This window comes from Manis pentadactyla, chromosome 2 (genome assembly GCF_030020395.1).
Source record: "Manis pentadactyla isolate mManPen7 chromosome 2, mManPen7.hap1, whole genome shotgun sequence".
NCBI lineage: Eukaryota > Metazoa > Chordata > Mammalia > Pholidota > Manidae > Manis > Manis pentadactyla.
Window position 1 is genome coordinate 44,164,293 of NC_080020.1, and position 16,530 is coordinate 44,180,822.

The following is a 16,530-nucleotide window of genomic DNA, read 5'->3' on the forward strand; positions in this document are numbered from 1 at the left end:
AATGCCACAGGTCTCAAGTATGGGGAGGGTATGCGGTCACAGGATAAAACAGGAGGAACATCCATTGATGTCTTGTAGTTTTAAGTTACCTCATTTCTGCAGCCCTGTCCTAGAGTCAGCCCTCAGCAAGATGAGAGCCATGACTTCTCTCCCGCTTTCTGTCCTCCCTCCCTGTTCCCGGGTTCTCTCCCTCTTCAGGCTCCAATTGCAGCAGCAGCCTTGCTGGGCTGCTGGGAGCCTGTACTGACAGGTTCAGCGAGCCGTGCAGGGCCAGGGGCACGCTCATTGCTGGCATGATTACTAATCATCACACAGCACCCTCTTCCCCTCCCTGCTCACTTCCTCTGGGGTCTTCAGTCTGTAGAAGCCACCGAGGGAAGACAGACTCTGTGCATCCCCACAGGCTGAGGGGCATGACTGCAGCCCCCAGGCACTAAGGATAGGGGGAGCAGGGGGACTGCACCTGCCAGTCAGAGGGCCAGGACGTGGTGCGTTTCCCCTCTGCATCTATTCCTCAACTCCAAGAAGCTGCACCATACCTATGAGTCCCCAGTGAACTGCTACCTCCCATAGAAACAGTGCTAGAAGAAACTGATTACTATAGAAGCAGCAGGAGAGCTTGGGGCTAGACAGGGAGTGTGGGCTCTGCAGTCAGACCATCTAAGTTCAAAGCCAGCTCTACCACTTGCTGTGTGACTTTAAGCAGGTCACTTAACCCCTCTGTGCTTTGGTTGCTTCATATGTATAAGGGGAATGAGAATACCTACCTGATGGGGTACTGAAATGATTAAGTGGGACCAGGTGCATGGCTGGCATATAGTAAATGCTCTATAGATGATGACTAACATGGTGGCTACCATTGTTTATATAATTATTATATAATCCAAGGAGAATAAAGGAAGGGTGTGAACACAGTTGACTCCTGGACATTTACCCAAGAAGATTATGGATTCATATTCTGCACACACTTAAGAAAATCAAGAAATTCTGCCCATGATTTCTGTGCGCATTACCCCAGTCACTTCGGCATCGCCTGACCATCCTGTCACAGCACTATGGCAATTGTCCAGGGCCACCCCCATCCCACCTCGGCCTTGCTCTGCCCAACTCTCACCTCCATTCCCTCTAGCCTCATCTCTTTCTACCCAGCTCCACTCTTGATTTCCCCACCCAACATCCACCCTGACCTTTGCCCTAAACTGATCTAGAGCCCTGACCTTGCTGAGTCCAAACTTTTGTTTCTCCCCAGGACTTTGGATGGGGCTAGCTAGCCTGTCCAGAGTCAAGGGCTGGTTTCCTCAGCAGCAGAGCTAGAGAAGGCCTTCCCACTGTTTCTTGGTGAAGTATGGGAGGTTATAGCAAGTTGCATATCTTGTCCTCTTAGACTGTGAGTTTCCCAAGCCAATGAACATAAATTTTTGCAACCCCAGAGAGAAGCTCAGGGTGTGATGAATGAAAGGAGACACACACTAAATGCACTCACTAAATTGGGACTGAATGAACAAGTGGATAAAGGTTAATGACTGGCACCCTTCACTGAGCCTCACAACCTGCCAGGCACTACTCTAAAGCACTTGAATCCTTCTACTCATTTAATCCTCACAACAGCCCCAAGAACTAGGCACAATTATTGCATCCACTTTACATATGTTGTGAAACTGAGACTCAGAGGAGTTAAAGTCACACAGCTAAGAAATGACTGGATCAAATCCCTTACTATAATCTTTCCACCTTAGAACAGTTCCTTAACCAGGTGTCCATGGATATGCTTCTGGTGGGAGTGTCATAAATCCTATAAAATTTTATGCAAAATGTGAGTGTGTGTGCATGCATGCATAGTTGGCCTGGGGGGAGAAGATTCACAGGTTTCACCAGATACTTGAATATTGTTTGAACATAATTGAATCCACCCACCTTTCCACCCTTCCTCCATCTGCCCATCCTTCCATCATCCCTAGAGAGCCATTTGATCAATTTCATGATCTGCCTTGTGCCTGGCCTAGTGCTGGCACCCATGACTTCTTTGTTCTCTACAAGGTCTCTACAACACATTACATTGCTTTAGATAATGAAAGTTGAGATGCTCTGGTATGTCCTTCCCCCCTCCCTGGCTCTGGGCAACTCAGAAGGGCTTTACTGCCAATGTCTGGGTTGTGTGGGTGGCTGTACTCTGTCTGAACTCATTCCAGCCCCTGGTGGAGACTGTTCCAGTGCTGGAGCACGAAGGGGGAACCCCTGGGGCAGCGCAGCCATCAGGACATCAAAGGCAACCCCTGTGGCCCTGGATTCCCCTGTGGCAGTCCTGCTCCCTCAAGGAGCCTGATCCGTCTTGATGGATGAGGCCATGCTTGATGCATGTGGCCCAGGAGAGGCACTTTCCAGGTCCAAATCCTACAGCAAGTCCTTTTCTTCCCCTCAAGGAGGAAGGGAAGAAGGTATTTGCAAAGAACACCAGAAGGGGAAACTGGGAAACTGAGTTAGCATTTTCTGAGCCATGACATTTTCTGTTCCAGCCAGGGAGACCCTGTGCCATGCACATTTGCAGTCTCAACCATTTTCAGCCTCACCCTGCAACTGACATTGGAGGGATGGTTCTGCTTTCAGACATGGGAAATCGAGGCTTTCAAAAGTCAAATAAATTGCTTGAGGTCACAGAACAAACCCAGCATTTGAAACCGAATCTCCCTGACTTGAAAGCTGTACCCATTTCTCTGCCCTTGAAGGATCTATATGTACTTGCAATATAACTTTGTAATTTGCAAAAGATCACCTTACCTAGCTTCTTACCACACTAAACTCATCCATCCCCTCTTTCCCGCCCAGCTTGAGTACAGTTTATAGAGTAGTCACTGCTTGTCCTTGGGGCATATGTTTCAAGACCCCCAGTGGATGCCTGAAATCGTAGATAATACCAAACCCCATATATACTGCATTTTCCTATACATACACACATGAAGTTTAATTTATAAGCTAGGTACAGTAAGAGATTAACAACAACTAATACCGAAATATATCAATTATAACAAAATACCATAAGTTATGTGAATGTGGTCTCTCAAAATATCTTAAATATCTGTACTTACCCTTCTTCTTTTGATGATGTAAGAGGATAAAATGCCTAAGTGATGGGATGACATTAGGTGAATGACACAGGCATTATGACGTAGCACGAGGCTACTACTGACTTTCTGGTGGTACGTCAAAAGGAGAGTCATCTGCTTCCAGACCACGGTTGACAGGGGGAAACTGAAAACCAAAACCATAGGAAACAAACCTCGGAAGCTAAGACAAGGGGGGACTATGGTAATGATAAGAGGATTTGATTGTCTTCAGTCCTAGACCGCCTGAGGGCAGGGACTCCTGCCTCTTCTTGCTCATTACTGGTACATATATTTAGAATAGTGCCTAGCTGATAGATGGTGCTTAATAAATATTTTTTGAATTTATGAATGAATAACTAAATGAGCCCCAGGGCATATAATAATAAAGGACATTTGCAGAGGGCTTTACAGAGAGATGCAGCACTTTCTCTTTACTTTATCTGATCTAATCCTCACACTGACCCTTGAAAGGTCCCTGTTCTTGTTTCACAGATGAAGCAGCCCAGGCCCACAGACACATTTAGTAAGTGAAGTAGGAGTTGATCTTGGGGCTAAATGATGGTGGCCTTTTCCCTGTCCTGAATGATGGCAGTGTGAGTATTTGTGGAGCACTTAGGATGTCCTGGGTCAGGCTGAACCACGGTGGATGCAGGCTGCAGAGAGGGGTACATGCTTTGCTTTCTAAAAGCCATCTATTTGAGGAGGCCAGACTTATGCATGTGGAACATTTGGGAAATGGTACAAGACAGCAGCTAGCATAGTGCTGAATTGCACATAATCAGGTGCCAACCACATTCCCTTCCTTAACTAATCTGAGTCTTTTAATACCAGATGGGGACCCTGAGAATAGATTTCCTATAAAATAGATGAAGAGCAAAGATGGAAGCCAAGGGGAAGGGCTGTGGCTTACTCATTTTTATACCCCTCCAGCCCAGCATGATGTCTGGCCCATGGCAACAGTGATAGTGGCAGTCCACCCTCCATACCCGGCCACACTATGTGCCAGGCACCTCCTGAGGGCCCACATCGCTTCACAATGCCTCATGGCAACCTTACAAGGTCAATGGTAATGCAGTCCCAGGAAGGTGAAAGTAGGGTTCTAAGAAAGTGCTCGTCAGGCCCAAAGTCAAACAGCTAAATGGGGCAAAATCAGCATTTGAACCCAGATATAGCAACTCCCCCAGATCCACACTCTCAATCTGACACTGCTGCTTCCATGTGTGGTGGGGACGCACTGAACTGCTCTTGCCCAAAAGGATGGGAAGAAATATGGCTGTGGTGAGAAAGGGAGAGAGGAAGAGAATGAACATAGCTTATACATTACACAGACAAGCATGTGCACGCTTTAACAGAAACCCTGCAAGTCTCTGACCGTCTCATCCCTGCCTCCTCAAACAGCTTCCCAGAGATACCCTAAGGAGTCCTATATGGGTGCTCATATCAGAGGGAAGAGAAGGTCTTGACCCATACCTTGAGGGTATGGATGGGTGCTGTGGGTGTGTATTAGTTTATTCAAGCTGCTATAACAAATGCCACAAACTGGGTGGCTTAAACAGAAATTCATTTCCTCACAGTTCTGGAGACTGGAAGTCCAAGATCAAGGTGCCAAAAGGGTTGGTGTCTGCTGAGAGCTCTCCCCTTGGGTTGCAGATGGCTTCCTTCTCCTTCTCTTGTATGCTCATAAGGCCTTTCCTTCATCATGTATGTGGGGGTTAAGGGGCCTCTCTGATGTCTGTTCTTATAAGGACACTAAGGACACTAAACTCATGGAATCAAGGCCCACCCTTATGACTCCATTTAACCTAAGTACTTCTTTAGAGGCCTTATCTCCAAATACAGTCATTCTGGGGGTTAGGGTTTCAGTATATGAATTTTGGGGTAACACAAACATTCAATCCATAATAGCTTAGATGAGGGAGGAGTCAGAGCTGGAATGGGGCATGAGCTAGCTCACCTTCCAGAGTAGAAGGACTCACAGCCACTGAAGCCCAGTTTGCATAGGGCTGTAGCGAGTACACCATGTCACGGACAGCAGGACAAATGGCCCCAACAGTCAGGGGACTGATGGGAGGCTCCCTCTCTCCCCATTCTGTGTTGTGTTGCAAGTCCAAGAGAGGCAGGGGGTGGATCTGCTGTCTTTTTGTTCTCTCTCATTCCTCCCACTTACTGTGTATTCCTTCTTAGATGCATTCTTTGTGAGCATCTCATGGGGGATGTTTGTGGCATTGTACAGTGCATGTGTATGTCTGTTTACCTGTAAATAATTCCTACTACACAGGGCATCAGCAGGAATAGATGAGCTATTGTGTGTGTAAATATCTGTACATGGTAGACATCTGAATAAACAAATATTTGTTGAGTGAATCTTTATTTGGGAGAATGTGCATCTTCCTTTGATGGGCAAGGATGATCTGAGAATCATCAGTTTTTACTTACTAATTAGGTCACTGAACAAAAAAATTAGTTAATTCATCCATCAGCTTACTTTGCATCCCTGTCAGAAACCAGGGGTTAAGCAGACAGTGTAGAGCTAAAGCAGTAGCAGTTCTGGCTCTTAAGGAATTTTCAGTCCAGAGGGAGAGACAGACAAGGAAAGAGAGAATGAGATCCCAAGAGAATGAGTTCTCTGATGGGAAAAAGCCCCAAGTGCTGCAGAAGGCCAAGGCAGGCACCTACTCCGGGCCAGAGAGGGACTCCTGGAAGAAATGGCAACTGAAGCAGATCGTAAAGGATGAGCAAGAAGCAGGTTATCAGAGAAAGGGGTGAGGGACAAGATCCTAGGCAGAGGGAACAGCATGGACAAAGGCCTTGAAGTACAACCATGGAAGGTACATTTGGGGACCAGTGAGTGAGTGTCTGTATGGCTGGAGCCTCAATAAGGGCAGCAGGGAGCAGGGGGATTGTGTATATCTTTGTGACTTTGCTTTATTCCACTGTTCAAAGGCAGCCATCGTGTACTCCTCCAGAAGCACTTTACTCTTTCCCCTGTGTAAAATGGAGCAGTTCCTCTGCTCTTTGCTTCTCTAGAGGGGAGTGAAGAAGAGGAAATGAGAGAACAGCTTCCAGAGTTTCTATAAACTTCCCAGTGTGGGTCCTGTTCTCCAGGGAGTATGGATATCAGCAGAGCCCTGGGAGTAAAGTGGCTTGGTGCTCCATCCAGTGCTGTCTGAGAAGTCTGGGGGCTGGACCAGCCTCTCCCCAGCAAAGATCCCTCCTCTGTTCCTTGAGTCCTGGCCATCCAAACAGGTGACCTCTGGCCTCAGCCCCATCCCTATCCTCTTCTCCAGCAGGGAGAGCAGGAAGGAGGCAAGGACCAGCCCTACCCATCTTGCTCCATCATCCAGGTTTCCAGGCCTCATGGACATAGATAAGCCCCTGCAGTTAGGAGAGCTGAAGCTTTGAATCCGGTGGTACTCAGAGGAGAGCTGCCCAGCTCAGTGGCCCCCAGTGGCCCCATCTGCCAAAAGAAGGTGGTGATATTGCTGTGAACTCCAAGTTCTAATCCCATATCCTGGTTGGGTCACTTCAAGCAAATTTCTAATCTTTGGTGAGACTCCGTTTCCTCTCTATGATGATTAGACACCATGCATCTCACTCACGGGGCATGCGGTGATGTGGATTACAGCAATGGGCAATGCAGGTGAAGGAGATGGATGTTACTAAGTGCACCTTCCCTGTTGCACAAAGTAGGCCATGTGTTTGGAATTGAGAAAGCATGAAGTGCCAAATAGGTAAAGAAAACTACTGAGGATCCCTGGCCAAGTTGTAGGTCACCTATGTCCCTGAAAGGATAGCTAATGGGCTGGAATGAGGGGAAGCAGCTCCTGACTGGCCTTGTGTCCTTGGGAGAGGACTGAGTGCCTGTGTGGCATTGAGCCTGTGTGATGTGGTGACTGTGCTGCCATTTTGCACTGACTGTGTGTGTGTCTTTGTCTTGTGCGGGGTCCTATGGATGCACCAGTGGGTATATTATGTGCTGCATGCGCCTGTGTGTACAACAGCAATGTCTGTGTGGGCTTGTGGGACCTGTGCCCATGTGTTTGTGTGCCTATGTGTTCCTGTGTGTTTATGAGGCCATATGTTGGGGGGCTGACCCTGTGACCTGCAAATTCAGTGCATAGTGGGAATTCAGCCAGATCTGGCCTGGGGGAAGGGTAGCTCCTCCGCACGCTTTCAGGGAGTAAGCCTTGCATCTCAGCACCACAGAGAGCTGAGGAGAACCCACAGGGGCAGACCCAAACTTTCCGTGCGTGAGAAGCCCGCATAGGGGTTTTGGGTCTGTGTGATCTGCAGTGAGAACTCACAGCAGGGAAACTGCTTCCTAAATTCAGCCGTTACTCCCTCAGCATTAACTCACAGCCTGCCCCATAGCTCATGGCTAATAAATTGTTTCTGGCGGTGAGGCAAGGGGAGAATGAAGGAGGGAGAGAGGGATGAAACAGAGAAAATAGAACGCAAGCTCCCCAACAGAGGAAGGGCTCCGTTTCCCCCCGCAATTCCCTCCCTTGGAACGTGGCCCTGACCCTGGAGGAGCAGGAGGGCCCCTTCCTCCCAAGAAAACCTAAGTGGATGTCTGTTTTCCACCCGTCCCTGGGTGGGGCAGACTTTTTACCCCACCCCGCGAATTCAGGCGGTGGGTTAAATAACATTTCCCTTTAAGTCAAATGAAATAACACATCTCACACAGGGACACGCGCACACACACACCTACTGCTCGCTGATCCCCACCCTTTAGCCAGGTACCTACCTCGGGTTTGTGCGCCCAGGCCCCCGGAACCTCGGAAGCCCGCGCCCGGCGTCCCCGCGGGCGCGCAGGAACGTGGGCAGCAGAGCCCTGCCCGGCGACCCTCGTGGCGCCCGGCCCCCGCCCCGCCCCTCCGGGGTTCCCCGCCGGCCCCTCTGCGCGCCGGGGACCCGCCTGGAGCGCGCGCAGGCAGGCGGGCGGGCGCGCGGCTCCGCTCCGCGCCGTCCCCGGCTCTGTTCATTCATGATTGGTACTCGGCCCCCCGAGACCCAGCCCGAGCGCCGGGAGGGGAGCGGAGCGGGCGGCAGGAGGGGCGGGCGGAGAGCGGCTCCCACACCGCACGCGGCGCTGCCTGGCGAGCCTCGGCCCGGCGAGCGCGCCGGCCCGTGCCCAGCGCCAGGCAAGCTCCGGGGCATCGTCCTCGGCCCTTGGCTCCGAAGGCACGGCAGGAGCGGCTGGTCCTGTGAGGCGGTGCGTGTGAGGGGCTGCAGGAGAGAAGAACAGGCTCCCGGCGCCCCAGCCCCACGCTCTCTGAATACCAAGCTGCAGGAGAGCTGCCGGATGCTTTTTTCCTCCACCAACTGGGAGTAGACGATCCACGCTGATTTCTTTCCAGGGGAGGGGAGGGGCAGGGTGCGGGGTCCCAAGTCGCACACAAGTCTTCGCTGCCATGGGGGCCGTCATGGGCACATTCTCGTCTCTGCAAACCAAACAAAGGCGGCCTTCTAAAGGTAAGCCACCTCCTTCTTCCTTTTGTCTCCCTGGAAGGGTTTAGGGGTGCTCGAGGCTGAGCTGGGGTGTGCTTCCACCTCCCTTGACCCTGAACCTCCATAAGGAGCGTGGACAGGTCCTTCTATCCAAAGGGGTAAGAAATCGGCGGGAGGACTGGTGTGAATACCTATGAACACACAGAAGGGGGAGCCAGAGTGGGCACTGGCCCCAGGAGAAGGGATCCCTCTGGGGCACTAGGTGCCAGGACCCTTCTCTTAGGGTAATCTCTTGGGGCAGAAGGAAGAGGCACATTTCCAAGTGTGGGTGGCTGGATTATCTGGGTGGAAATGTTGGGATGCTCTTGCTCTTCCCATGACCACTGGTGTTTGTGCAACTGTGGGCACCCAGCAAGGGTGCTCACACAGTCACACACTCCTCCCAGTGCAGACGTGAAGTCCATGATGCAGGGAGAGCATGCTGTCTGCCCACCCCAATAAACCTCTGCAAGCCAAAAGGAATCAGCTGTTGCCAGGTGGTAAAACTCCCAGGGCTTATGTCCTGGTGGTTCAGGGAATCATTTGGAGTGGGGGCATCACACAGGGGTGCTTTCATGCTTTGGGAACCCCTGGGGATCTGAGGGCATTGTCAAGGTGTGGTGGAAAGGTGAGCTTACATCAAGATTAGAAAGCATAATATCCTCCTGCCTGGACCCTGTTCCATAGCTGCCTTTCCCCGGTTGAGACATGACTGATCTCACCAGCGGGACAGTGGTCAAAATGGGTCCCTGTGAAGTGGGGGTGAGCTTATTGCACAGCGGGGGGCTATGTGGGCCTCCAATCCAGCAATTACAAAGTTGGTTGCTGGAATAAAGAACCAGGCTACAGTCAGGGAAAAGAAAATGATGGGTTTTGTTTTGTTTAGTTTAATGCTCAAATACTCTTGTGAGTGGTAGAAGGATTTTAAGGACCTGGTGCTTAAACCTTCAAGTTCTGCCATTGGAGCCAGGTTCTGGTAATAGGTTGTGGTTATAGCTCTTGCCCCTTGTGCTGGCTGGTGATCAGAACTGTATGAGGGTAAGGGTGGAGCCCAGGGTGCACAGTGAGTCTACTCTTAGGACCCAATTGGTCTCTCCTGACTCAGGAAAGTCTTCATCACAGAGCTGCCCCTGAGCAATCTGTCCTCAGGGGGTCCAGGTATCTGGCACAGACCCCAGAGACCTCAGGCTGGCTGAACACTGAGGAAGATCTCTGGGTGAAGGTCTTAGGTGAAGCAGGATTGGTGTTTACAGCCTAGAACTCACAAGAGGCTTCGCCCACTTGTCCAGCTGAGTTGCACACCCTGACAGGGAAGGGACTGGTTGTCCTTTCACCAGATCTGAGCTGGACAGGTGTGCAAGCCTTGGCCCAGGACTTTGACATTCAGGGACCCCCCTCTCCCATATCCTCAGATACAACTTGACTGAGTTGAGCACCAAATCCTGGTCTCCCCCTCCACTATCTGTCTGACCACAATGAGGTCCCAGAGGCCAGGGGACTGTGGAGATAGGAAAATCAGGGGGAGCTGTTTTTAAAATATATTCAATGCCTGTGGCACTCCTGGAGACAGCCGGGTGTCCCAGAAAAATCTTGGACTCTAGAGTCCAGCCGACTCTGGGTGTGAATACTGACTCCATCACTCCTTCCTCCTGTGATCTCAGGTCAGTCTCTTCACACCTCTCTAAGCCTTGGTTTTCTTTAAAATGGGTGAGAAGTCTGCCCCCAGGCAGGAAACGGGTGTGTAGGAAGTGGAGGGAGGGAGGACCCACCCCAAATACTATGTTGACTGCAGCCACCAGCCACCCAGGAGAGGTGGTTAAGGACATGAAGGAATGGATGATGGATAAGGAGCTCCTCGCACAGTGCTTGGGCAAAGATTAAGAGCTCAGACAATACTCAGATATTACTATCTATCATTCCCTTCTCCTACACAAAACTCCAAGTCACTCAGGATGCATTCCCAGAGGCCAAAGCTCTTTGCTTATCTCTCCAGGATTCTAAAAAAGAGAAGAGGGGACACCAGCATTCAGTGAGCCTCTACTATGGGCCTGGTAGAGTGCTTTTTCTATGTGCTTTTTCTACACTTTCTCATTTAACTCTCACAACAATGCACGTTTGAAGCTCATAGCAGGTGTAGGGCTGTTGGGCGGACTGCCATGACAAGCTGCCCCATCCCTGAGTGGTCAGCCCCTCTTACACAGAGTCCCGCCACATTGGCTGGAATTGTCCAGGGCTCCAGCTGTGTACATTCCCCCAGGCATTTGCCCCAGAGCAGAATCTTATCTCCCTGTCTTCCTCTGTGGAATGCTAATCAACAGAAGACCTTCCCTGCAGAGGGAAATAGCTTGGAAACTGGCTGGACTTCATTGTCAAGGATCATTTCCTGGCCGGGTCCCTTCTCCCTTGGAGCCTCAGTGTCGCCTTTTATAAGGAGGAAGTTACATTAGACACCTCCTCAGCTTGCATCCTATTCTCAAATTTGAAGATTTTTATTACTAATGTTCTTGCCAGAGCTGTTACTATGATCGCTGAGACATCAGGCTCACATCTAATTAGAAGCAGTCAGAAGAGGGTGGTGGAAATTTTCAACTCAGGAATAAGTCTCCCTGCTGGGTTCAAATCCAGGCTCTACCAGTTACTAGCTATATGACTAAGCCTTGTTTTTCTCAACTATAACACAGGGACAGTAGTAGTTACTATCTTAAAATAGCTGTGTGTGTTGTGGATTTCAGGGATAATGCAAGTCAAAAGCTTAGCACAAGCTCTGCTATACAAGTGGTCAGCAAATTTTAGCTACTATTCGATTTCTGGCTTTACTGTTTGGGGATTCCAAATGGGGTAAAGCCATCCTGGAAGTAAGCAGTGCCTCTGGGAGTCCTAACAGCTCATTTCTGCAACCCTCTTCTATCCCTGGGTGGGTAACCAGGACTCAAACCGCAGGAACACACATGCTGTCCTTGCTGCCGCAGCGCCCACTGACCGCTGCTCTGAGGCTGCTGAACGAATATGCTGCATATTTGAAAATATCATTTGGTGACACACATCTATTTTTAAAATAGGACAAAACTCCATGTGATTAGTGCTGACAGAGATGCACCCCACCCAACCTGGGTGTGTAGGGGGAGCTTCCTGAGGGCAGCAGAACTCTAGAGTGGTTTCAGAGCTATGTCACTGATGAAAAACATTCCAATTCACTTGCTCTCTCTGTTGGGATCTTTGTTTGTCTTTAATTAAGAATGAGCCAAGCTCTGCTTTGGGAAATTTGGCTTCTGCCTCCTAGTCCCAGGTAGAATTTGTGGCTCTGATAGCTTTCATGTGCTTATCATATCAAGGTTATTGCTCTGGGCTATAATGGGTAAGTGGGAAGAGCTGGGGCTCGGGGATAACCAGAGAAGGACTGTGCAGGTGCAGCTGCCGAGCCTGTGGGGGAGCGAGCGAATTTAGGGAGAACATCAGCGAACCAAAGGCCATCTCAGTGGAGATTTGCCTGTAAGCACATCATCATCCCACAGAACTGAGGTAGCTGGGTTGTTAATCCTCCATGATGGAGGGAAAGCATTCAGAACTTTTAGGAAGGGCTGAGCTTGAGATCTCCAGTATGTTCATTGAATAGATGAGCAAATGACATCCCATAGCTATCAGGTACTTTTTCTAAGTCCACATGGCAAGTTAGAGACAAATATGGGACTGGTCCCTGACTTGTAGATCAGTGAGCACCTTGGAGAATTTATGGAACCAGAGGATCCTGATGAGGCTGGGTTTGGAGTTTGATCAGACAGCATGTTCAACCAAGAAAGATCTAGGAGACTGAGAAGTTGCAAGGCGTAGAGAAGCAGCCGTCACACTGTGCTCGGCTCAGGGGGCCTCTGGTGAGTCACTTCACCTGGGAAATGCCAGCCTCCTTATGCCTAAGAGAGGGGCACTGATTCACAGAGGTGTTCATGCCCTGGGCATCATCTGTTTCTGCATATTTGTTCATCCTTTTAGCTGTATTACCCTCCCCCACCTCCTTGTCTTAATAGTTAAAATTCCACCCACATTCCAAGACCTCCCTCAGCTGTTTCCACAATCAGGAAGGCTTCCCCAAGGCCCAGAAAGAAGCAACTTCTGCCATCTAAACTCCTAAATCTTTTAAAGTGTATGTTCTCTTGACTTTCAGGTCATGCTTTGAATTAGGCAATGGACATCTGAATCGTTCTTCATAGTCCAAACTTGGTTTCTTGCACATAGTAGGTGCTCAATACACCTTTTCTGAAGGAAATTATAAATAATGGAAAAGTTGGCCATTTTCTGTTATTTCCTGGAATTGCAGACACTGCAGGAAAAGTTAGCTTCCTGCTGAAATTTCAGTTACCAGCCTTCTGCCTAGAATGAATTCTGTGATGTGGTCTGTTGGCTTTGAATTAGCTTTGTCTACAAAATGTACTGAATCTGTTTACCATTTAGCAGGGAATAGCTAAGAACAGTGTTCTATTCCCCAGGCCCCTGATAGTCACAAAGGCATGGGGAGCCAAGCCCAGTGCCAGGCATAGTTCTGGTCCCTCACTCCCAGAAGAAACTCAGTGGAGCTCAAGGTGAACAGAAAGAAAGGAGCTGGAAAAGACTAAAAGATGGAAGCAAAGGAACTACTGCCTAAAAGCAATGGGTGTTTTCAGCCTCGTGGCTAGAAAGTCTTGGACCTCTTGTATACCTATAAGTTTGGTCAATAAATGCTTCATGAATGTAGAAATGCACAAGTGAGTGAAAGAATGAATGATTAAATGAATGGGGGAATAAATGATTAGATGAAAGAAAGCAAATGAAGTGTTAAATGTGTGACAGAAGGAATAATGGAAGAAATGAGAGCATGAATGAATGAATGTATCCACAACTTAGTGATGAGTAATGACATCCTATAAAGGCTATAATAAAAGACTATCTTTGCATGAACAGCATTGACTGTCATGCTACCCAAATCCTGGATCTAAGCATCTCACTGTGAAACTTGGAAGGAGCCAGTGGTACAGGAAACCCTAGTACAGATAATTAATAGTAAACTTATAGCAGGTGCTTATTAGAAAGCTGAAAATTATAAATTCAGTCAGGAAGAGTCCTGGCAACTTTTTGGATACTACTAGGGGTATAGTGTCTTTGGGGAAGGTGGGAAGATGAGACACTATCTCTAAGTTTTCATTCTTTTGTTGATTCATTCAAAAAACTAAAGCAAGGACTGACCCAGAATGTCCTCCCTTGTATTTCCAGTTCACCTTACCTTATCTGGATGAGATCAAGAACCTTCCCTTCCTTAATGTTATTTTTGCCCAAGAGCCACTCTGGCTTCCCCACTCTCCCTCCACCTCCGCATCCACCTCTGCATCCACCTGACAAACTCCCATACATCCTTCAGCACCTTATTCAATGTTACCCTCTTCCAGGTTCCTGAAGGCAGAGCACATGTTCCCTCCCCTGTTTCCCTGCAACTGTTGCTGCTTCCCCTTGCTACAATCCCAAACATTATGTGATTATGGATTTACCCATTTATCTCCCTGACTAGCTCTCAGGGAATTAGTCTTATTCAAGGGCCTCTTTCAAGCCTGATACTTTATCCAGACTTGATGGATGTTGGCTGTGTGCAAGGTAAGGCTAGATGGACCAGGTCATGTGTTCTTGATGGCTCTGAGGAGTGTGGGAATGCGGTGGTGCAGATGAGAAATCCAGGGCTGCTCGCGGGGAAAAGCACTGCCAAGTTCTGCATAATGGCCCTGGAGCTGATGTTCCCATTCATCAGGCAGAGAATGAGCAGTATTGAGAGAGAGAGAGAGAGAGAGAGAGACCGAGAGAAAGTGGGGAGGGAGAGATGGGAAGCCCAGGATAGCAGGAGAGAGACTTTGAGAGTGTTGGGACCTTCAGAGAAATTTGACTGATTTTTAAATGGTTCCCCTCTCTTCAGGTAGTATTGTAAATAAGTCACCTTCAGGGAATAGCTGTAATCAGTTGGGATATCACTAGCTTTCCATACCCTAGCCATGGGGGTAGAATTTTGGATTAATTCTTGATATTCCAGGCCAAACTGAAAGACTCATGGGGGCAGTGGGGAGAGATGGTAACTGCACTCAAATCAAATCTGGAAGCTAGGTGTAGGATTGCACAGTTAGGACCACTGGTTGAAGTAAGAGACTAGGGTTCAAATTCTGGCTCTGTGACTTCTTAGCTGAACCTCTCTGACCTCAGTTTCCTCCTTTGTAAAATGGGGACAATGACAGTGTCTCCCTGATACAACTGAGTACTGTATCTAGCATGCACAGTGATTCACAAAAAGTAAGATGACTTTAGCAACTGGGAGTAATACCTGCTCTGCCTTTTGTCCAGTCTCAGAGCACGTCCCTTCCTCATGCATTGCTCCATCTGTACCATGACTGGGTAGTCCTTGGTTATCTTTGTCTGTTTGAGCTGTGGTCTCCAATTCCATCCCTCTGGGACCCAGAGCCATTATAACCATGGCCAGTGGAATGCTGAGCAGTTTCTCTGCTAAATCCTATGGACAACTGTCAATTTTAGATGATGAAAGAAACTCTCAGTGGTGAGATAGGAAGACATGGATCATCTGCCAGGGTTAATAATAATAATAATAGTTAATGCTGATATGGCCCCCTCTCTGTGCATGGCACCTTTTCCCCATGCTATTTATTAACCTTCTCCCAGCCCTGGAGGACAGACCCTGTTAGAGTTCCCATTTTGCAGATAAGGAAACCAAGGTTCTAAGAAGGATGGTACTTTGCCCAAGGACACACAGCTCGTAAATGGCGGACAGCAGCCCATTGATCTGGCTGATCCCAGAGCCTGGACTCTTCTGCACCATACCACCCTCCCCCCGCTGGTCTTGCCTCCAGGAAGAACAGCCCAAATGAAGAGTGTGGATGCTGGGGAGAAGGTAGTCACAGAGAGACGGAAGTACCTCTTTAGCGGTGCCAAACAACTGAGCCATCTGCACACTTCGAGCAAAATTCTGTTAGCCCCATTTCAAACCACCCCTGGGTCTGTTTCCATTTAATCTGACATTGCAAAAGCTTGAATATGAAATGACTGGGGGCAGAAAGCCAATTAGCAAATTCATTAATAGGATTAAACATCTCTCCTCTGCTCTAATCATTTATGTGAACTAAATTCTTCCTTTGTTACAGCCATCCTTGCTTGTCAGTGAAGGACTGAGCACTTAATTCTCCAAGTATGTTAGAATTTCAAATCTTCAGAATCAAGAACCAGAATCAGTGTTTTCACATGGCCCAGAGAGGCAAGGAGGGGTCAGTCGATTGATGAGTGGTCATCTTTGCAAAGGAAACAAAAGTGAGAACTTGCTGGTGTATTTGCCTTCTGTGCTCTCATTAGTTCCCTTCCCATTCTTAGCTGCATATTGGCCTAAATCCATATTACACATAAGTGTGTGGTATGGAGGTTATGGGCATGTATTCTTAGTTAGACAGACCTGGATGCAAAACCGGGCTCTGCAAATTAGCTATGTGACCTCAGGAAGCTCACCTCACTTCTGTGAACCTTCATTTCCACATCTAGAGAATTAGGATATTGACAGTAATTATCTGTAAGGTAATGATTAAATGCAATAATGCATGAAAGATACAGTGGTCAGAAAATAGCAAAAATTAAACAGATCTATAATTATTACTATCTGGAACAATGCTACTCAATGTGTGGTCCTTAGACCTACAGCCTTGGCATCACCTGGGAGCTTGTTAGAAATGCAGTCTCAGGCCCCTACCAAATCAGAACCTGCATTTAAACAAGATCTCCAGATGGCCCGAATGCCCACTGAAGTTTGAGAGCATTGGCCTAGATCACAGACTATACTATATATATATACACACATGTAATATACATATATATATGTGTATGTAATATATATGTAGTATCTGATACACACAACTTGGGTATCAGACCTGGGATC

At 48.4% G+C, this 16,530-nt stretch overlaps 1 protein-coding gene across 3 annotated transcripts in view; it reads left to right on the forward strand.

Annotated features, from left to right (window-relative positions):
- Positions 1-16,530, forward strand: part of KCNIP1 (potassium voltage-gated channel interacting protein 1) — a 318,647-nt gene that overhangs the window by 110,161 nt on the left and 191,956 nt on the right. For 2 of the 3 annotated variants that reach the window (XM_036884787.2, XM_036884789.2), the window contains exon 1: positions 8,213-8,576. The exons of the other annotated variant lie outside the window; for it this stretch is intronic. In XM_036884787.2, coding sequence (XP_036740682.1) covers positions 8,516-8,576 — 61 coding nt within the window. In that variant the 5' untranslated portion in view covers positions 8,213-8,515. Of the gene's footprint in view, positions 1-8,212; positions 8,577-16,530 lie in introns of those variants that run through there. 3 annotated transcript variants of the gene reach the window in all.